Source organism: Centroberyx affinis, unplaced genomic scaffold (genome assembly GCF_046629955.1).
Source record: "Centroberyx affinis isolate AG114_WGS23_722 - 3 ecotype Tasmania unplaced genomic scaffold, CSIRO-AGI_Caff_v1 ptg004852l_1, whole genome shotgun sequence".
Taxonomy (NCBI): domain Eukaryota; kingdom Metazoa; phylum Chordata; class Actinopteri; order Beryciformes; family Berycidae; genus Centroberyx; species Centroberyx affinis.
Genome location: NW_027282371.1, coordinates 198,835 through 222,249, shown reverse-complemented (window position 1 = coordinate 222,249; position 23,415 = coordinate 198,835). Strand labels below are relative to the sequence as shown.

At 40.8% G+C, this 23,415-nt stretch overlaps 1 protein-coding gene across 3 annotated transcripts; it reads right to left on the bottom strand.

Annotated features, from left to right (window-relative positions):
• Window positions 1-1,621: 1,621 nt before the first annotated feature.
• On the bottom strand, window positions 1,622-18,131 carry chfr (checkpoint with forkhead and ring finger domains, E3 ubiquitin protein ligase). 3 transcript variants are annotated; one of them, XM_071545303.1, is made up of 18 exons: window positions 18,001-18,131; window positions 16,684-16,808; window positions 15,755-15,854; window positions 14,785-14,894; window positions 14,642-14,701; window positions 14,314-14,508; window positions 13,459-13,527; window positions 12,743-12,908; window positions 12,315-12,469; window positions 11,352-11,514; window positions 10,849-11,045; window positions 10,182-10,298; window positions 8,021-8,104; window positions 7,360-7,430; window positions 6,819-6,906; window positions 6,509-6,616; window positions 6,269-6,341; window positions 1,622-5,271 (listed from the first exon to the last, which is right to left on the bottom strand). In XM_071545303.1, exons 2-18 carry the CDS (start codon window positions 16,790-16,792, stop codon window positions 5,229-5,231), a joined length of 1,908 nt encoding a protein of 635 aa, XP_071401404.1. In that variant the 5' UTR covers window positions 16,793-16,808; window positions 18,001-18,131; the 3' UTR covers window positions 1,622-5,228. The 3 variants fall into 3 exon arrangements, with proteins under 3 accessions (XP_071401404.1, XP_071401402.1, XP_071401403.1); XM_071545301.1 differs by having other exon boundaries at window positions 6,289-6,341; XM_071545302.1 differs by having other exon boundaries at window positions 6,289-6,341; window positions 14,314-14,466.
• Window positions 18,132-23,415: the final 5,284 nt, after the last annotated feature.

The window sequence follows — 23,415 nt, the reverse complement described above, 5'->3', positions numbered from 1 at the left end:
GGCCTGCTCTCCGGGACGGCGGACCCGGCCAAGCCCCCCGGGGCGTCTCACGGCCAGGCGTCCCCCTCCGAGGCCGGCCCGGCCTCCGGCTCCTCTTCCTCCGGCCAACTTCAGAGCGAGAGCGTCCAGGCCGGGAAGAGGCGCGACTTCCCGGCCGAGGGCGACCACGTCAGCGTGCCGGTGTTCGCCATCTCCGAGGAGGAGGATCGGCAGCCGCTGGTCCCGGCCGAGCACCTGGGCCAGGCCTCCGCCTCCTCCGCGCTGAACGGACTGGTGAGGGGGGCGTACGAGGGGAAGAGGCCCGCCGTAGGAAGCGCCGGCCTCGGCCCCCAGAGCCAGACCAACGGCCCCCACCTGCAGAGAGCCGTGCCGGAGTGGAGGCCATGGGGGAGCCAGGTGTCCGGCTCGCCCGCCGCCGCCGCCACCGAGTCAAAGCCCGCCTTTGTGCACAGCTCAGTCAATGACAGCCACCCTTCCCTCAGCCAGTCAACAGTGCCGTGCAGTGTGACTGGCAAGGAGATGTGACCAGTCCGGCTTTAAGAGGGTGGGAAGAGCAGGGACTCTGGTGGGCCAGTTAAGCATTTGTGAACTCTGTTAGCTCCACTTTGTGAAACATATAACCTACTTCTTTGATTTCTGAAATCAACTCTTATGAAATTATTACTACATATCTATAGCTTCCTGCTGGCAAATGTGTTGTTCTCACTCTAGTCATTGTCTATTTTTATAACATTGTCTTTGAACAAAGATGGAATATCATGCTGCTTACTGTGCCACAGCATTGACTGCTGTGGTACTGTGTGTTAAAAAAAAATATGATTGATTGCAAACATGAAAAGAAACATATTTTCTAAGAGAGTACTCCATGACTCCCCAACTCTCATGAGCACTTTTTTTTTTTTTTTAACCAGATTGAATTATTAACCTGTTTGATGCTATTCAATGAGCTGTAATATCCCAACACACGCACTTTCCATTCAGTAGCTCACTCATTGTGGATTTTGTGCTGCCCTGTGCCAACTTCTGCCTTTTGTCTTAACATGGGTCTTTACGCAGTGCATTTCAGCACAGGCTAATACATGCTTATAGTATGACTTATTACCCAGAAGTGTTCAAGAGAGCATAGATCATACATTATCAATGCTGCAACAATGTATACATATGTATTCCTAAGGCTGATACTGGATTATAAAAGGGAAATCATCATTGTGTAAAAGCAGTTACTAATATACAGTATTAGAAGTAAGAATAGTATAATGAGATAACTAGCAATCACAATAGTGTTTACAAGTGGTTGGTTGGGAATTAATGGAAAGTTTTAATAAAGGCTATGTCATCTACATGTGTTGTTTTCTTGATTTGACAGCAACAGAATATATTACACAATTTGTAAAGTGAAACTGAATGAAACATGCACCCAACAATTGGAAATACATGTGCAAAAAATGCCATTTGAAATACAGAAAATTTAAAAGAATTGGGTCTATTGTATGTTCTTAACACTAAACGCCTTCCAAAAAGCCCCATATTGAAATAATTTCCTCCCCACTATCATGCAAAGATGCACATCACCAAAACATTGTATTGACAAAAGCAAGTCAATTTCTAGAGGAAACAAAGCTGTATGAGTCTTTTTATTAGTGCAGATAAACAGGCAAGTTAGATCATATACATTTTGATGACAATTTTAGCATTGCTAATACAATGTACAGAGACATTACAAGGTGCCAAACCCAAGTCCTTGCAAAAGTACTATTTTTTTTTATAACTCCCTAGTGCTACCCTATGGTGATTAAACTATGAAATCAAATGGAGTCTAGACTAAATGTTCAAATAGTGCAGTACACACACTCATGGTTTCCCAGGTATCAAGAAGTAAGGACTTACATCCTCTATGTTGAGAGTTGCATGCCCTGCTTTCAACTATTGTGAATGCCACTCTGCATGCCCATTCAGCCCCCCATATTGCCGGGAGCTTTGCTGAGGTAGAATTAAATCTGCCCGTTACATCGGTCATACTGTTAAGGGCAGAGCAGCTTGGTCCAGACTTTCGCACACAAAGTGAGTAAATATTTGCCCTAGAATACAACGTATTCCCCCCCTGGGGAGAATGCAAAGCACTCCTCCAAAGCCTCTTTAACACCCATTCCTGATCGGGGCGGCTTGGGACTGTTGTTGGCTTAGGGTGCCCGGATCTCCTCCTGTAGGGAATAATTAAAACTCAGCTGCTCTGTGGGGGGATCGGCTGGGCTTGTGCTGAGGGCCTGAGCCGCTGAGGAATGCCAGTGTGAACCCACCACGACTGGGGGAAAAAAACACCTAAACCACCTGGCTAACACCACAAATTAACTGAGGAGCTCAGGCTGAGGCCAGGAGAGTGCCCATTCTTAACCCCATCCCATAATTTAGCAGGATTGCAAATATTGCCACCTACACTTCGAATGAAGATATGAAGAGTTATATTCCGAAACGCTATATATCCATCATCACTACGGCCAATATGTTGCTAGTGCTATACTGTATATCCAACATTCATCATTACATTTTTCTAAAATATGACTAACAGTATTATCAGTGCCCAATTTATTTTCATTCTTTTTGTCCTTTCTTTCAAATGGATATCTCACTTTGGAATGAAACTCTTCATATGTGATTACAAATGAGAAAGTCAAGCCCAAGTATTAGGTTCACATACATTACAGAAGGACATCTCTCCATGGATGTTGAGAGGTACAAAGATTTTTTTACAAATCAGAATCTTGAAGACTGAATGGGGAAAGAGAAGCGTTTAAATGTGTGTGAGATGAGTTATGTGCAAATACCCTCACAGCTCAACACGTAAACATACATCTAGCAGACAATTTAGACATCTTAACTACATATTCTCCATCTTAACAATGTCATAACTCACAATAAACAAAATCAAAACATTTAAAAACCAGAAGCCTTGCTATAATCTATGAAACATAGCACATATATATCTATACAAAATGTACTGGATGCCAGTTAAGGCCTGTTCTTAACATTTTCTTACAAATTATCCTTTCCCCCCCTTCAGTTGCAGCAGATACAAAGCATACAAAAACTTTCCCCCAGTATTTTCTATACACTAATAATTCACCTATGAAGATTATTGAACCATTCTCTCATTTCAATATATAAGGCCTCTTGAAACTAATATCAGGCTGTTCTAGCTAGGCTTATTAAGTCTGAAACCTGAAGACTGATTTGTTGAAAATGTACAGAAGACATGAATACCAGCTGTTTGCATGATGGGTAGGCATGAGTTATTGACACTTGGGTGCTGATAGTCAAAGATGAGTTCAGAGGTCAGCAGATTCAACATGTCTGTAAAGTGACACAGCAATTATGTTAACAAAGCAATGTTTTCTAACTGCCGAACGTGATGAACCTTAAAAAAAAATATATATAATAAAAAAAATAAAAAAAAATCAGTAGCTTCCTGTACCTTAGGATCCATAGGAAAATGATTCAATTTAACTTGAATTGTAGTTGGCCAACTCCTAACGAAAACATTTTGTCCCACTAATATCTCCAATATCCTAACAGAAAAACATCTAAATAAACCTCTTAAGATCGACCCCAAATCTCGCAAGGTAACACTTTGTTATGGCAACCAAAATTTCGACATGAACCTGAACATTATTATATAATTGGAACACCAACCTAAGAACAGAACATACTGTTGTGTTTAGTGTATTGGCACATATGAATTCCTGAACTGGCGGTTCTGCGAATCTAAAACGTCGCTACTCCTTGCCATCTATGAGCCTAGGCTACTACATGCATGATCAGGCTAGTAAATAAACATATTCAACCAATACCAGACACCTAGAGCCTCGTCCATGTCTTCCAAACTACTCTACAGTCTACACATAGTAACTGTGCATTCTATAATAACAACCTTAGCCCTCACTACTAGGGTCTGAGAAAGCGTCTCTAATGCGCTACTTTAATCAGCTTGGAGTTGATTATCCAAAGCAAAGCATACAACAGAGGCCCCCGTGCCCTCCGATAGCACTACAACACATTACTCTGATCCCCTTCCCACACACATGAAATCCTATACAACCATCACATGGGATTCCCAACCTGCCCTATTATGTATGTGGGGCTTTGACATGGCTTTTTGCCCTCGCCTGGGAACGCTGCCTTGCCCCGGCAAAACAGAAGAAATCCCTCAGAGGCGTGACACTTTTACTCGTTGTTAAAAGATAGCAGTTTGGATCTTGGAAGCAGCTCGTATCTTGGTCCAAAGTGGCGCTACAGTGTATTACTGTTATTCACATATGTACAGCCAACAACCTCCGAGTTGGTGTAATGCATAGAAATCACAGGTGTGCTTCACCCCAATATTTCCCAAACTTCTGATGAATACCTATGTTGAAGGAAGCCCTAGATTCTAAACTCAGCATTTCAAAGACAAAATTCTTACAGCACAAGTAAAGAAAGAAAATCTACATCAGTTTTTTTTTTAATATATATATAAATCTCAACTACTGAGGCACAGGAAGCCGGGAAAGAATATGAAAAAGCTCACTAGCATGCCTAAGAGTACAGATATGGCCTTAATCCACACAGATTGCTTCGCTCGCCCTTGTGTCTTCTGCAAATTCAATATAAAACATCTAAGTCTTTCTGCAGCCAAAAGGCTGGGATGGTGGAATGAAGGGGGATGCTACTCCAAATAAGACTCTAACTTTTTCATCCACTTGTCACATTGGCTGGTGGATAGAAGAATTCAGGAGCGCATTTTACTATTTCACCATCCAAACAGATAAATGACTGCCAAAACCTGCCAAACTGCCTGGTAGAGAAGACAAACACACCAGCCACAGACACAATTTACCAGAATGTGATTGGTGGCTGGTGTCAACTCCCCACCCAGGTCTGAACCATTCTAAAGAGCAGCTTCAACTGTTCTGCGTGCATAGCATTATTTCACACACCCGCATGTCATATAAGACACTGGTTATACTTGTAATTGGATGCTGATTGTAATTACTGCAACAAGTCAATGCATAACAGGCAATACACCTGGGAGGCATTTAGCTACAACATATAGTACAAATGTAAAAGGAGACTATTTTAACCACAGGATCCCATTGCTTCGTGAAAGATGTGGGCTATGGGAAATATCTCTTTCCAAATAGAGGAGATTCTCAGTTTTAGCCAGTCGCGTGAGGAGATGAGTCTCTCCGGCCCCTTCAGCTCTTGAAGCGCGTCTGCTCGCATATGTGGTTGAATTTCCTGAAATGAAAATAAAAGAAACACGTTTGAAGTGTTGCATGTACTCAACCTCAAAGACAGAGGTCGGACCAAATGGAGCACCTTGCAGAGCTCCTCGACTAGCAGGCATGAGGAGCAGTGGCACCAAGTTTGTACAATCACTCCTTCTAGTGGTTAAATGGGTGAACAGCATGCATAGGTGGCTGGCACCCAGTATCTCATATCACATGTTTGCAGATACATTTTGTTCACCGTGTCTGTCCAAGGTGTCTTTGCTCATTCAAGACAGATCCATGAATGGATGATGACGAGGCTCAGTGAATCAAAAAGTGAAACAAACTGAATAATGGAACAGGAATAAACTTGTGTGAGGAGAGTTATTTTGCCCACGGTGCAAGACGTGCTCATCAGGAGCCAAATACAGATCAGTCAGCTGATCAGTCAGTCAGTACTGCCTCGCCTCATATTGAATGATGCTAATTACATATTTGGGCTAACAGGCTACTGTGTTAGATCCAGCTAACCTACTGGAGGCTAGCAATATGGATCTTTTCTTTACAAGAACTTGGTGAGTGATGTGATTATCCTGATTATCCCAGGACTGTGGAGCAGTGTTTGTTTACAATAAACATTTGAAAATTGCCCTATTGGTTTCAGTTGTTATGATACTGATGTACTTCTTACTATGATCTATCTTTCTGGGCCACTGAGGGTGTGCTTTTAGCCTTCTTAAAAGGAAATATAAGATGTCAACAAACGCTTATCGCAATTTGTCTCAAAATAGTCGCATTATGATTTTTTTTTGTATATATTGTGCAGCCCTACACAGCAGCATTTTTCTCTCTCTATAACAAGCCCTACACAGCAGCATTTTTCTCATTACAATCTATGGCCACTGCTAAAGACATGAAAATTTAAAAAAAAGTGTACAGGAGGAGAAATATGCTGCAACATTTGAAAAAAAATACAGTAAGGTTATCCTACTAGGGAAAAGGACTGTAGACGTATTTGAACTTACATGGCGTGGTGTGCCTTCACCTGCGTACGACAGTTGCGTCCCCAGTAGCAGTCGGGACGAGTCGTTACAGCAGCTGGGGATGGAACATTGAATGAGGTTATTACAGGGATATGACATAACTGTTTGGATGGTACAGTGGAAACCCTCACCCTAAAAAAACATCTCTCTAACCCCACCCTAATACAGCTGAGTGCCATTAGAAAAATATAATCATTCAAAAGGTATTTCGGTTTCTCCGACCTGGCAGTTCGGATAGAGGGATGTTCTGTCTGTACTTGTAGGCCAGCTCCTTGAAGGCTCGCAGGCCGCAGCAGAAGCACATGATGGCATTTGCAGTGATGCGACAATCTGAAAGAGACAGGGCCAAGGAGAAGGGGGGGGGTGACTAGTGCAACACTTACCGATCTTCACCTTTTTGAGATCACAGACTACATTGCTGTGAATGAGGCAGCTTGTGTATCACTGTGAATCCAAGTCGCCAATATGTATCTGCATCAAATTCCTGTGCTTGGTGATTAAAAGTGTCTGGGATTTTGACTTGAGGGCTCACCAAACAGATAGTAGGTTCCCTGTTGCAGGCCCTGCAGGCCCTCCTGGAGCAGATCCCTCCACGACTTCCCTCTGGAGGACAGGTAGTTCTGGTGAGAGGAAGGGAACACACACATAAGAGCATGATGACATCACATATGACAACATATGGACGGACGCTTTTATCTGAAGCATCTTAGAGTATTGTCAGTGGGTTTACAAGCCAAATGCATGATTTACTAATAGAAGCCTTGATTGGTACAGTTGACATTTTGTAAACCAGAGAGCTGCTATCATCCAACATGGTTCATGTTGGAATGGAAGCTTATTGTAACATAACATAATGCTATTTGGTGGACACTTTCTGTCCAAAGCGCCTTACAGTATCATGAATGCAAACATTTTTAGCACGGGTGGGAATCAAACACCTTACACTGGCAGTGTTAATGCCATGCTCCACCCCACTGAGTTACACAAGACCATGCTTTTCTAATACATAAATGAGCAATAGAAAACAATACATTTCTCTGGACATTTCAACGTGTGGAGAAGGTCCAACTTACCTGGAGGATCTCAGATTCGTAGTTATTGCTGTTCAGCACACCATCCAGGCATTTGTCTGTCAGATTGAGCTCTGCAAGAAAGATACAGGATTGCTTTCAAACTAGAACAAGAGAACAAGAGAAACTAGAACAAGCAACACAGAAGATCGGCAACATACATGAAATATATTTGAGCAGCTTCATCACAGAGAAGATTTTTCCTGAGTTGGCTGGAAAAGTAGAGTTACACGTAGTTGTTGTTGTTTTTAAATTATTACTCAAAATCAGATAGCCAGTCAGTGTCACCCAGCTCTGATATGATGGATATGATGCAGTTTGATTACATACTTATTGTAGACTTGATCAATACTACACTGGTTGTCTATGAGAAGCCCTTAACCTGAATTTATTCAAATGTGACATTTTGATCAGATTCCATGTTCCATGTTTCATTATTATTTTTCCACCCTGTTAAGAATAGAATTCTGGGGAAAACACTGAACACTTGTAAATGTTGGCATGAAAATAGTCACAGTTAAATATATTGTATATATGCACAAAATACTTCAATTACAGAGACATTAGTATTGGCCTTAAAAATCCATATGAGTAGAACCCTCCTACACAGCACTAGCCTGAGTGGAAATCCCCTCAAGGCTGTTTTGCTGAAACAGAGACGTACCGCTGAATCGCGCCAGGCAGCCTTGACAGCCGATCCTCTGGCAACCCCAGTACATATGACAGAAGGGTCGCTGGCACAGCACACCTGCCAACACATTATGCATATGGGGCGCATTATGGAGTTAGTGCAACAATCTAGCTATATACGTGAATTATGGAGCCAGTTACTAGCAAATTTGTATTCCAATTCCCTGTCCATTTATGTAGATTAGTTTACATGTGTTGCTTATCTCGATGTATGTTAAGTACATGACTGAATATTGAATAGACAAACAGAATATAACCTGCACTGATTTTCCTGTTAACTCAGCATTTCAATACTTTTCCATCTTTATTCCCTTCCGTTTCATTAAAGTTTCAGGTTGCGGAACTGGACACTAACAGGGTCATTCCGTGTCAAATCAAACAAATTTCAGAAACTTCGCCGGCTCGAACTTATGATTTTGATCATTTTTCCCCTGGTGGAAGATATACATAAATGATGAAGAAAGCCCAAATATTAAAGCTCACTGATCATTATTTACTGAGTTTTCCCCAATTTTGTAGAGTGAGGGTCAAAACGATAATTTTCGCCTATGATTTGGAGCAAGTTTAGGGGTCTAAAAGCGACAATGAGAAAGGTAGCAGCTCCACTATTTTTCTTTTACAGAGAGGCTTGGAGGTAGACTATAAGATTCTGGCAGTTTCAGCACTTGATTTTGTGATGTGTGCCTATGGCAGTAGCTGAAAATTGAAAAAGAAACAAAAAAAACATCACAAGTGTTTTTTTAAGAGTTTATATGTTAATCACTACAAATCTATCAAAGATACCTAAATATCCTTTAACTTCCTGGTTTAAAATAAAAATATCTTTGTGTCTATGCATTTGCAAGTACCTGGGTGGTTTATTCTCTTAGATAATGACCTGTGAATATAGTTCCAGAATTAAGTAGTCAAATTTGACATGTCAAAATCCAACTGTGTGACACATGGTAGGAAGCTAGTCTTTTGTGTCCATAAAGAATAGCTTCTGAAGTAAAAATAATATAAAATTTGGAAATGTATCTTTTTCTTTCATTAAAACAAAATTAGTGCAAATGTGACAAAAAACAAGCCCAGATCCTGTGCAGACCCATGGCGTGCCCTCTAGAGGCCATCTGACGAAGCGCAGGATCCTGCAAACCGTCCATGAGCCTGACCTGACTTTGCCACTTTCTGCCCCCAGCTGTGATTTCCAATTTTTATATTATTTTTACTTCAGAACCTCTTCTTTATGGACACAAAATAGTAGCTTCCTACCATGTATCACACAGTTGATTTTTGACCCTTGAAAACATGTCAAATTTGACTACTTAATTCTGGAGCTATATTCACAGGTCATTATCATACTATAAAGCAAGGAATCTCTGTCTGTATGTGTGTCCTTCACATATCTCGAGAACCGTTCTCCGGCCGATCTACTTCACACTTGGCAGGTGTATTGCTGGGGACCCAAGGACGCGCAGTGTTGGATTGGACACGCGACACATTCAATATTAATAAACTTTGAATAAACAAGTGAACAGCGCTCTGTGCAGCAGCGGGGCTCAAAGCAAGCGACTGATAGCCTACGCCTATTGTGTGTATTTTTTTTTGTGAACGGGCACTGCATATTTCTATTTTAAACCAGGAAGGAAAAGGATATTGAGGTATCTTTGATACTTTTGGAGTGATTGATATTTAAACTTTCAGAAAAATCACTCACTCATGTGTTTTTTCTGTTTTTCAGCTACTGCCATAGGCATACATCACAAAATCAAGTGCTGAAACTGCCAGAATCTTGTAGTCCCTCCAAGCCTCTTTGTAAAAGAAAAATTGTGGAGCTGCTACCTTTCTTAGTGTCGCTTTTAGACCCCTAAACTTGCTCCAAATCGTAGGCGAAAATTATCGTTTTGACCCTCACTCTACAAAATTGGAGGAAACTCAGTAAATAATGATCAGTGAGCTTTAATATTTGGGCTTTCTTCGTCATTTATGTCTATCTTCCACCAGGGGAAAAATTATCAAAATCAAAAGTTTGAGCCGCCGAGCTCTGGTTGAATTGACACGGAATGACCAAACAGTATAATCTAACAAACCACATTCAATGGACACAGTCATGTCATTACTTCAGAGAGCGACTGACAGGTCCGGAGGCCACTTACATTGCTGAGCAGCGACCTGCTGGCTATTTAGCTCGGCCCGTCTGTCTGGCATTGGCTGCAGGCAGCAGGTACAGATGACATGGCAGCCCTGAGGGGGGCACCGGTACTCCTGAGGAGCTGTACAGAGGAAGACAAGGTAAAAAGGTTTTAGACTGGGAGTTGAGACATGGAGGACAGGAGGATTTTCACAGGAGTGCTGAAATAGACTGAATGCTGCATGCTGCACTCACACCAAATTCACTGTAATTTCTGCTTTTTGTATTTGGAGTGAATGTCATACTTTGGACAGAATGCTGCACTCTGCACTTTAAACTTTGCACTTCATGGCGACAAAAATTTGATTTTCCCTTCTATTTTGTTTTTTTACGTGCTGCCAAAATCAGGACAGGTTGTGAGGAAAGTCACATTTCACTCCTCTATAGCCAGGCGCTGTCAAACGTTAACATTACATGGTAAAAACCACGTTCTACAAATCATGACTGTTCTTTAGTGAACAGTATCTGATTCATCATTATCAGTTAAAACACCCATTAAGTAAGTAGTAATTGACACATGTAAAGGGAAATTTTTTGGTATATTTTGACAAGTTATTACATTACCCAGCGGTTAGTACATTATCAATCACTGCAGTGTCTTGTTACACAGCTACTTTCATCAGTGGAGGTACCTGAGGGGTTGTCAGAGGAAGTTGAGGGCTGCTCCCCAGGCTTCCCACACCCTTCCTCAGGGGCTGGCATGGGTGGAACAGGAAGAACCGCTGGGACCGGGGGACCAGTGACCCAGTAGTTTGAACCTGTAGCCAACAGCACCTGACTGACATCCTTCCTGTAGCCTGGACACTGTCTGCACATCACGATGGGCTGACTGGGGACAAAAAACAGAAATCGTCACATCGAGATAAAGTGTGTTTATATTTACAATGCACACCTACACATTCAGGACATATGTATGGTCTTATGTAGACTCATTAATGTGAATGTGAACAAATTTTTACACCTCCTGTATATATGCTGTAACTTCATGTATTGTTTTCCCTGATATCCTCATTTTCCTCTCATTTGTTATATTTGCATATGCATTTGATTTTCATACATTTTCCACTGCACATATTTCTTACCATCATAGCACAGCTTTAGTGCTTACAAATATAGATGAACATATGCCCTTTACCTAATGTCTGAGGCGTCACTGTCATTGTCAGAGAGCTCAAAGAGATAATCTGAACTGCCTTCCTCGTCAGAGAAAGAGCGCTCGATCTTTGGCTGCAACATGTCCTGAGTTATCTTGTTACGGCTGTCCATGCTCTTCAGGTCCTCCTCACTGCGACACTTTTCTGTGACACACACACACACACACACGCACACATTAGGTCAACATCTAAACAAAACAGATGCAATCAGATTTTTTGGGACCCGATACTAATGGGGATTGTCGTGCTCATGGAAATATGAGTATTAGCTATCATATAAGATTAGCTGGCATTTTTTGCATGTCATCCCCTTTCTCTCCCTTAAATTTCCTATCACTCTCCATTGTATAGCATCTAAGGATGCATTCACACTATTCTATTTTTTTAATAGAAAAAAAACAACTGCCTTGACTGCATTTTGTGCTGACAACTTGAACAAGCAGGTTGTGTAAAACAACCAGCTGCAGTAGCTGCCACTATCAGCAAACTGAACTTGGGTACAACTCTCAGACACTTAGCAGAAACTCCCATAACACGGCCACTGAGCTCCCATACTGACTCTTTGTGATCATGGTTTCTGGGAATTTGTTACTACCAACTTTTCTATTGCCATTTTCTCCATTTTCATTTTGGTTGTTGCTGTTGACGTAAAATGTCAGCTGCCTATGTAATGACACGCCGCCTCTTCTTTGCCAAGATTAGTTGGCTCACAAAAAGCGGCTCATATCATGTGGTCTCCTCTAGAAGTTGAGCTGTTCACAACTTTAGAAAGGAAAGCACAGCGCCTTTTCCAAGGCTGCCATTTTCCATCCGCCTTGCAGCCTCTCCCCATTAACTTTCATGTAAAAAAAAAACGGTAATGGCAGTTTGACAAAAGCAGTAAAGTGTGAATGGGCAGAGATGCCATCAAAATGATCTTTGAAAACTGCATAGTCAATGCAAACCTGGGTGCTGGGTGAGGTAGGCCTCCACCAGGTTGTTGAGGATGTGGTTCTTGCGGATCCTCTCCACCGGGCAGCGGCAGGTGGGGCAAAGAGACGAGCGCTCCATCCAGCCAGAGTAGCAGGCAGCACAGAAGGTATGCATGCAGGGCTGCAGGCTGGGGCAACAACAGGAGACTGGCAATTAGATTTACACAGACACACACATTTAGGGTGGTGATAGCCTAGAGGTTAGAGAAGTAGGCTCATGACCAGAAAATCACTGGTTTGAATCTTTGGAAAATCTGGGTGGGGAGAGTGAATAAGGAATAGTCTTAAAGTTAGAGAAGCGGGCTTGTGACTGTCAACGTTCCCCGGATAAATAAAAGGTTAAGAAAGGTAACAAAGGAAGGGCAGCGCAATAACCTAGTGTGCCTGCTTCTGAGTCCTACCTGACACAGTCATACAGTAGGTCCTGGCAGATAATGCATGTCAGGGACTCCTCCATCTTGTCTGTCTTGGTCCCTTCCACTGGCGCTTTAGACAACAGACGTCCCTTAGCAGGACCCACCGCCTCTGCACTGGATGTGTGTGGCAGGCCCAAATCATAATCCTTATCTGGAAAGACAATTAGTGTGCATTACAGGCTCCACTGAGAAAAAAAAAATCAAGATCTGTACGTGGAATCTGAGATGGTTTTCTTTGCTTCCTTGAAACATCTGGGTTGATCATCTAATCCAAAATCCAATCACAGGAGGAAAAGATATAAGGGACCATAAGTGTTCTCTGGTGATGCTGTTTAAGAGGTGAGCTGAGCATGACATTTATGACTGAAACTGACAGGACCTGACATGAAGCAATGGGCTTGGCTCAGATCAGGTCAGGTCAGGTCGAATCTCTCACTCACTAGTCTGGTTGTGTCTTTCTGAGGTAAAACATTATATTGAAAAATACCATATTAGAATCTGTCATTGGCAAATTAGTAGTCATTTTTGGCATTAGTCTGGTTTGGGCCTGTCCTGTACTCCCACAGGCTGGGTCTGGGGTTGAATAGAAGTTTTTGGGGTTGGAACCAAAGCTCTGAGTCAAGCTCTGGTAAGAGAGGAGCGATAATATGAGGAATCAAGGAAACACAGATTCATGTCCATATAATAAACTAAAGCCTTACCGGTTTTCCTCCTCTTGCTCTCAGGCTCCAGGTCGTCCATCTCTTTCTCCTGTGCGTCTTTAGCTTTGCCTGGTAACATGGATGGAATACCAGACCTGACTCAAATAGTATTTGTGAATACTTTCAATGGTTTGTTTTAACCTACTTAGGTGCCATATGAGTAGGGCTGGCAGAAAGTTTAGACAATCAAAAGAAAGTGCAGGGTCAATTTAGTATACTTTTCTCTGATTGACAACTTACCTACACTATCCTAATGAGGTAAGCCCCACCCATCTGTACACCAAGCAACTTTCTGACAGTAAAATAACAAAAAATAAATCGTATACATTATCAGTCTGTGTCTGTGTTTTGGAGCATATAAACAATGTATTATTGTGAAACTAAGTAGTAGGGAGTAAAAGTTTTATTATTGTTGAACATTTTTCATTAAGTATGAATCTTCACACCTTAGCTGTAAATCTTTGTCTCCACAATTGTCTCGTATTCAGAAAATACTACATGTCAAATGGAGTGTTCCAACACAGAGGCAAGGAGAAGGGAAGGAGCATTTATTTTACGACAAGTGGACACGACAAGACGATTTCAATGGTTTTGCATTTGTCTCTCAAAAACAATATGTGACAGAGGAAAAGACAAAGCTGTCATATTTATTGTCAGAACACAGGAATAGTTATGGCAGCTTCAGCAGGGAGACAGAAAACTCTAGTCTTAGCATTGGCATTAATGGAGATTCTCCTTATTTTGGTGTCTGCCTTCCCTGTGTCTCCTCTTTCCCCTCCTGTCTCTACCTATGCGCCATGGAACTGGACACAATCTGTTCTTGTTTTTCTAAGTGCGTGTTAGTAGAGAACCTACCTGGAGCAGCAGAGGCTGCGGTTGCCATGGGACCAGATGTAGCCGAGCTCCCAATACGGAGGTGGGAGGTGGAGGTGGAGGGCTGGGGCTCCTCCTGAGTCGGGTCCCTCGGGGCTCCCGTCAGCATTACTGGCTCCACAGAGAGAGGCAGGTCTGAAAGTGGAAAAGCAGGGCTATAGGCTGACCGCTCCATGTCTGAGGGTGAGATACAGACAGGAAGGGGGAGAGGGATACTAGTGAGGCAGTTGTGGAATAAAACTGATTGTGATACAGTGGATGTAGGTAACATTTTAACAGGGTTATGTAAATGAATTATGCATGTACTTACCACAACTATCTTCTGAAACAGCTCGCTCCGGTTTGATTGAATGGTAAACATAGGCAACGTCTACAGGGCAAAGAAAGAAGATATTGTCTTTCTTTCTTATACAGTTATATAAATATGTAAATGTCATGTAAAGTCCAACTCACTTTGTTCTGGCTCATTTTTCCTGTACACAAAGTAGATGACATCTCCGTTCTGCAGCATGTGAATTTGCTTCTTGACCAGCTTGGACATGTTGATCACTGTGCCATTGGTGCTACAGACAGGCAAACAGGCATTTGTTTGTACCACTGTACAATGTAAAAGCTATGTGTGTTTGCTTTGTGAATGGACAGGTATTATGACAATTCATACACAAGTATACATTTTGTACAGCTCCTAAAATAGCTGCTCTTTCTTTAAATTGATAAACAAAACATATACCTTTTGATTTTTTTTTCCTGCATATGGTTTATTTTACTTTCATTATCATTTATTGATGCTGTTTGTCTTTGTCAGTTTGTTCTTCTTTGCCAATTCAGTTACTTTTAGTTTGTTATATGAACTTCTTTTGTTTGCATTTGCTTCTTTTAAGGCAAGATGCTTTTACAAAGCCCCTCAGGATTTTTCACCTGCAAAATCTATATTCTTCTCCTCGTCCGCCCGTGTTTTATATTTATAGAAAACAATATAATATTTCAGTAACATATGCCAGAGAACTGACCATTCATTAGGGACTAACTACCATATTATTTCATCACAAAACCTAATTAAACAGCAAGAATGGCAGATTAAAGAGGGAAGTATTTACGATATGTAAACAGTATTTAGCCCTATAGCTCTGCTCAATGAGCTGAGGCATTTGTGAGCAGCTGAAACATGTGTGTATAAAGGATGGCTTTCACCTTGCTGACTCAGTGCGTTGTGAAACATAAGCCTTTAATTAGCTGTAAGAGGTGTTTGCCTCATTATGTGCCGACTGGGTAGTTTACACACCCACCAGTATGTGGATCACTCAACCCACCGGGAAATAAATGTACGACATATGCTACATGATGAGTCTACATTGTCATAGGTCTATTATTTTCAGTGTTGTATCTCAGAAATAATTTACTGATAAATAAACATTCAGCATACCTCATGTCCTCAAGCCACACCAACCCTGAGCTTTCATCCTGCACTATCTTGCAGTGCTCCCCTGAGACCAGTTTGTTGGCCGGAAAGGACAGATCACATCCTGGCAAAAAATACAACTTTGTTATTAGTATATACAATAAACAACATAATAATAACATAATACAGCTTACTCTGGCTCTCTAACACAGGGCCTGCCCAATTATGTTTTCAGTTAACCTTGTTGGGATGTATAATGGGTAATGTATTGAGTTTATCTTTATATGTGCACCGTAATGTCATGTCAGGTTTTTATCCTGACCATACCGAGACAAATTTTAGCAACTTTGGTTGATATGGCAACAAATTATCATCAGTATGTTGAAATTTCTACTCCAACTACTGAGATGAGTTGCATGCATGAGTGCATTTAAAAATAACAAGATTGAACTTATTGTTAAGAGATTTTTCAATCCCTTTACGACCCAGACATAAGATAACTAATTAAGGCCAGTCACTTTGCATTGCAAAGCAAAGTAGACTCCAAAAGCTCAATATAACAAAGCAGACACCAACACAGAGCAAGGGAAAATATAGCCTAACCTTGGGTATCCTTGGGTAAAATCCATACAAAAAACTACTTAATATTCTGCACACATGTTCTCAATAGACGCCTTTTGTTATGATCAGAAGGGGGTGTATAAGTTTGGTGAACTAAAGAAGGCTTTGTGCTTTCAATGGAGAGGTTTAAAAGGGTCCAGACACTGACAGGCTAGCCATGTCTGTGCTACTGACGGGACTATCTTTTGTTAATAGATAAACACATTTAGAGCTTCTAGAAAACAGAATAAAAAAAGTTTTTTTCTCCATTTCCAAAATAAGTTCCCTCTTCTGATTCAAAACCTTTCCTACATCAAATTTTATATTTTTTTCCATATTGACCAACTTATTACCTTTTCTTCGGCCAACCGTGCATTCCCTGTTGACAAGCAGCACTTCAGTTCCACTGGAGTCCACTTTGACCAGCTTCCCCCATGGTCGACTTCTTCCACGGCTTTCCATCTCCAAATGTATTTTTCTACAGGGAATGAGGAGAACATATTTGAAACAGTTGCAGAGCACACTTTAACATTACTCAATGCAATGCAATGTGCATAACCTTCGTTGATGTGTGGGGAAATACCAAGGGTGTGAACTGACTTGTTAGTTGGTGCCATTGTTTTGTATGCTACTGGACAACAGTGGCAAAGTAGAAGTTATATTATTTAACAAAGTGGCGTACGGTAGTTGTAAAATCAAAATCTGGTGAGATTATTATTATTATTTTGTCAGTACCTTATGTCAACAACACAGATTTTCCTGTTTCATTAACATTGACTTCACCTTGTTGGCTATTTAACATGTAACCCTTAACCCCAAGTGTCTAGAAGCAAACGTTAACTGTCTAGCTAGCCCTGTTCTCTCTCCTGACCAAACTTGTTTCAAAAATCTTAAATTTTTAAGTTAATTCGCTCGTCGGCAAACACATTCCTGGTAAACCATGATTTAAAGACATTTTATGGATACCTGGGATTCATTCTTCATTTCGACATACTCCTAATACACCAGGCAGCACTTATTTCATTAACATTTCTTGCTTTTGGAATTGTTTGGCTTGTTGTTCCCCCAACCTTCAACCACCGCGGAGGGCGGTAAATTAACGACTAGAGAGCAGTGTGAAACAATTTTGACAGTTTAAATTTGATTAAAGTTGCTGCTTGGAGGACCATATCTGTGCCGAATTAACCAGCAGAACCTAAGGGTTCATAAAAGGTCTTAAGTCATGTTCTACCAGGTATGCGCCTTTACCAATAAGCAAGGCCACATTAAACTGCACGATTTTTTAAGTTAGTTTGGCACGACTTTCTTTCACCAAACAAGGAAGAACAGAACGCATCGGGGCTACACTGCTGGCTAGCGATATCTAGCTTAGCTTAGCTGCCTACCTAGCCTGGTTAGCTAACGTTGCATGTCAAGCTGAAAACAAAAGCAGAGTTTAATCTTTTGTTAACTACAACGGTGGTAAAGTCATCCCAGGCTATGCAGACTACTGGTTATCGTCACAACTAATGTGACCACACACAACTTTGTTCACAAATAACGCAAAGCTAACGTGATTGCTAACATGAGCTTGCTAGCTAACTATACATATAGCCAAGAGAAAGTCGATAGAGCACTAACAAAGAGGATCTACCATCGATGGCGATATAGTCTGAAAACGGCTACTTTACCATCAAAAGCCCAGTTTGTTCGCGCGACTGCTTTGTGTGAGATTGTTTCTTCTCCTCATTTCCAGCTCGACACGACAACATCAGTGCACTTCCTGACAAGCACAGCAAAGGCATTTATTTACCGACATCAGCTGATGGAGGAGGAGCAGTTTGGGTTTGTGTTTCATTATGAGAGTAACTATGGCAGCCTCAGCACACTGATTTTAACCATGCTGACAGGTAATAGAGTAAGTTGTTTTTCTTTCTATTTAGGGTAGAAGTCTTTATATGACAGAGCAGGAATGAAGCTCGTGCCATATAATCATTTAAAAAAAAACTAGCCTCAAAGAAATTAGCACATCTCCCCTATCGAAAAGAAATACTATAATATAGGCTACCTACAATATTAATATATGGACCTAGCTATAAAATACGCGGTGGATTTTTTTTTTACCTCCTTTTTACGTTCCTATAATATTCCTATAGGGAATAGTGTGTCTCTGGTACTCTATAATGAGATACCAATTGTTGAGCCATTTTATTTAAAGAGCATATTTTTGGCCGTAGTTGACTGGCTGAGACTGATACTAGCCAATGACGTAGCATACGTGCGGCAAGAGGTTAAGCCGCAGAGAAACAGTTTTTCAACTGCACGCTCTTAAGTTTGTTGATTATCTTTTATTACCTTTTGTTGTTTTGATACTTTGAACTCATGTGAATAATTTTCTTTAACATACGTTAAGCTACTTTGATTTGAACTTGACGTAAGGCCGCCATAGATATAGCTACACATTTACATAACATATTCAAACATTCATTCACCTCATCTGTGCAACGAGACCTACAAGCAAATTCATCTCACGGTAAGAAGATAACCTAAATGTGCGTGTTGGAAGTCTCGTATAGCGTCTGCTTTTAGTAGAAAGGGAACATAGAAAGCCAGAACACCAATAATAAGATAGTTTCTCTGTGATATTTGTGTCCTTCTAAAATTGTTATAGGAGTATATAATAATAGGATATTTCTGATATTATAGGATTGCTATAGTTCTTTCTCACATGGGTCATAAAATGAAGGGGAAAAAATCCATAAATTTCCTATAGGCACCTATCTGTTAAAATATAGCCTCACAGTGTCAAAGCTAAATAGACTTATGCCACACACACCTGCTTGAAAGTCAGTACCTTCACTTACTGGGAAATACAATTTCAAGATGTAAGCCTTAATGGCTTTTTCTTTTCTTCACTTTTGGCCTTAATGACTTTTTTTCACTTCAGATTTAGTGGCCTGAATATGATTTGGCACTGTAAAATTTCTTAATGTTACAAATGCTTTTACAATCCACACTGCAATTCAGCTTCATTCAGGTAGGTAGGTAAGTAGGTAGACACTTTATTAATCCCAAGGGGAAATTAGGTTGTCTCACAGCAACAGCTTTTCTAATGTGGAGTGTGGAGTGCTCTGTTAGAAGGTTCTACCAGAGTTTTGATCTATTTTTCCAGTTGAGAAGAATAACCTTTTTAGCTATTGTTAGGGACGATAAAATGAATGGTTTAAGGTGTATAGGGATGTGGATGGAGGAGCCAGAGCCAGAATGCATGAAAAAGGTCATCATTGGAGTCTGGGCAATGAGAGCATTTGTCATTATCGTTGTATCCCATAAAGTGGAGTTTGTGAGTGGTGATTTGTGTTCTATGTAGGATTTTGTATTGTATTAACTGTGTCTTGGAGTTGCCTATCATGGAGAAAGTATTGTTTCACATGGTTTGCCAGTCTATGTTTGAGTGCTGCAGTTGAAGGTCAGAGGTCCAGTGAAACAGAGTTGTCATGAGAGAGAAGAATCTTGTGTATTTGAGATATATTTTTGGTTAGTTTGAGAAAGAGGAGTTTTTGACTGTGAAGGCTATTGATCTTGTTAATGATGATTTTTAGTTGAATGTATTGAAACTAGCAGTGGTCCGGAATATTGAATCTTGGAGAAGGTTGAAGGACATGAGCAGACCGTCACTGAGCAGGTGTCCCAGGTTACTCCTCGCTCTTTCCATTGGGGGAAGATAAAATGATTTTTATTAATGGTTAACATGGGGTTGTGCCAGATTGGGGTAAGTGAAGTGGGTGAGAACTTTTATTGAAGGATATCATTGGCCTTCCACCAAGCTGTAAGAGTTGTCTTGATGGTTTCATCATTAAAACATTGGTGCGTCTTGATTGAACTGTCAATGAAAGGGATGTTTGCAATGGGTATGTCTTGGGCTGCTGATTGTTCAGTGTCTATTTATCCAGTTGGAAATATACGGTGGTTACACTGCGAGGAAATAACAGTAAAAGTTTAGTGCGCCTTGACCTCTGAGAGATTTGGATTTCTAAAGAGTGGATAGTTTGATGCTTGATTTTTTGCCTTTCCAGTAGAAGTTGCTAACAGTGGAGTTGAGAGAGGAGAACCAGCCTGGGGGTGAGGTTGAACTGGTGTCATGGAAAAAAGATAGTTTAGACAGACAGACTAAACTAAATAGACTTAAATAAATAAAAAGCAACAGTCAACCTCACAATACAAAGTTAAAAACAATCAGTCAGTAAGTCAGGCTATGTCTTCAAGCTATAAAAAGTGCGGATTGCAGTAGGTAGCCTATAAAAGAGCGTTGAAAGCGTTCAGTGCAGCACTTGGGTGCAGTAAAACGACCACTAAAAGAGGACATGTGTCTCATCAGGACAGAGTGGTCAGGCCTAGTCTTTTCCACTGTGCTCTGAATTACAACATCAAGGGGCTCAAGAGACACCTCAGCAATGGAACTAGCCTTCTCGTTCAGTTTCTTCAGGTAACCCTTCTGTACACTCCCAGCATACAGAAGCCACAACACTAAAAACAACAGTGCGATAAAACATCAGAAGCATTTTGTTAAAGCCATAAATTTCTTGGAAAATCCTGGACTGGCCCTTTCTAGAGATGGTACTTATATGAGTCCACTCTTTCCACGTCCGTGTCATGGATGCTGATAGGGACTGCAGGTTCCCTCCTCCGATGAAAGTCCAGGGCAAATTATTTTGTTTTGCTGACATTTTAGAACAAGGAGTTCCTCTCTCTCCATGCTGCAGAGTCAGCAATCACTGCCCTGTACTCGCTGTCCACTCCAGCTGTAATCCATCCAGCTGCAGAGGTGTCATCAGAACATTTCTGTAGATGGCAAGTTGGATGAGTATAAAGTAGGATGGTTGGCTCTTGATGGTTATTCTAGAATTTTCTTGAAACGAGTGTCAGTCCCTTGAAATGGACATTATTCATTAGTTTCAAGATAATGCTGCTTGTTTCAACAATATTCAGCTGGGTGTTGGTTGCAGTGTGGTGGAGACCCATGCTCACTCACTAGGATCAGGTGAAAGCATGACAGGCCGTGACAGGAGTGTCAGCAAGGGACACGTGTTTCTGTTCACAAACAGAGTTAATCTGTGTTAGCTTCCTGCACTGAACAGCTCTCAGAGTGAATGGAGGGTCCCGGAGCGTCTGTGGAAGTCTCTCGCTTTTTATTTTTCCTCTCTCTTCCCCCTGTCTGGCCCAGATAAGGGCCTGACTGACAGGCCCTTTAAGCCCCCGCCCGGCCTGTCTGTTGCGGCTATCGGCTGCTGGAGCTGAGTGTCATCACTTCGGATGGGTCTAACTGACAAATAAGGAGCTGGAGATGAGTGGAGGCTGCACTTTGTTCTTCAGCATAAGTCTCTCTGGATAAAAGTGTCAGCCAAATGCCTAAAATGTAAATGCAATTGTGCCCTCTTTAATGGAATTAAATTTGATTGGATTGGGGTGGATTGCATGGGAAATTCTATATTAATTTGATATTATCTTCACAGCCATGACACACAAAAGGAAAGAAAGAAAATATTTACACTACGTGAATAACAAAAACATTAAGTGAATGTAAATAAACCCTTTCCAGCCTCAAGATATATTAAATACAGATTTTTAGCTGTTTTATGTCATCAGTCCTTCTATCAAAAGCCAAAAATCCATTGAATCAAAACATCAACAAAGCCAGTAGTGAGGCAATAGTGTTTCAACAGGGGGTACCTATAGCATTGGACTGAGGCTTTAACTAATCCAACATAGGAAATAGTATTCTTACTACTATTTATAGTAGTATAGAGTATAATAGTATATAGAAGATTAATATATAAAAATAGGGTAATCATATTAATTTATATTTTGCTCTGACATATTGGAGCAATGCATACCTTATTTTATTAGGAAATAATAAAGAGGCTCGCTGTCAAGAAAGGCTTGTCCTCCAGATTTATTAATAAGCTTGTTAATTCAACAGTTTTCCTTAAGATCACCAACAATAATATCACAACATACTTTGTAGCAGTAAATAGGAGGCAGGGAGGCACTTTGTCCTCAGTTTTGAGTGGCAATATCTTGTAGAAGTAAAATGGAACTTGTGCAGCAATTTGAAACACTATTATGAACATCTATAATTACAATGATCAATGAGTATGTTTTGTTGTATCCATGAAAAGAAACCTTTCTCTGTGTTGATGTTGGAATGGTTAGAGCAGCAAGAATTTCAGCTGTGAGGAGGCTTGAATAGTGTTGAATTCTCTTAAGAAATAAAAAAAACAACATGTTTTTGAGGTGCTTATAGGCCTTATAAGACGTGAATGCAAACATATGTATGCAGAGTCTACCTTCTGCTAGTACTAATGGTCTGTTGTCATACTACTAGCTGAAAATGGTCAATGGTGTTAAAGCAATAATCCTTAAAGGTCAACTTTACAGCTAAAGAATTTCATTCCAAAATGGGACATCTACTACTTAAAAAAAAGAAAGAAAGAAAAAAAACCTAATGCATGCTCTGACAAAATAATTACTAGCATGATGGTAAAGCACATTATGTGTTACTATAAAATAGTAACTATACACTAAAACACTTTTTTTGAGTTGTAAACTGGTATTTAGTTATGAATACAATAGCGCCAGTCATACTGTCAACATTTGAGCCCAAATGTGCCGGTGCATTTATCTCACTAAACCTGGCTTCACCCTCCAGTGGTTAAAATGAGCAGCCGGGGTTCAGTTGGAGATGCAGTCCTAAGACATGTAATTTGGTAAAAAAAAAAATGTTACCACCCCCAGTATAAAGGTAGATTTGAACTTGTGTGGTCCTATGTCTGCTACAAACAGCAACCCAGCCCATCAACAACCCCCCCTTTAAATTACTCTTCAAAGTTCTGAGCATTCTTAAAAGAATAGTTCACCCAACAATGCAAATTTTGTCATCTACTCTACCTCATGTCAGTCGAAACACTGGTGAAGTTTGTGCGTCCACATAACACACAGCGAGTTAGCTAGCGCAGCTCCATGTCAGCCATCTCCAAAACAACTGAAGTGAATGGGAACGTGTTCTTTAGAGTTCCAAAAAGGACAAAAAATGACCATGAAATGAC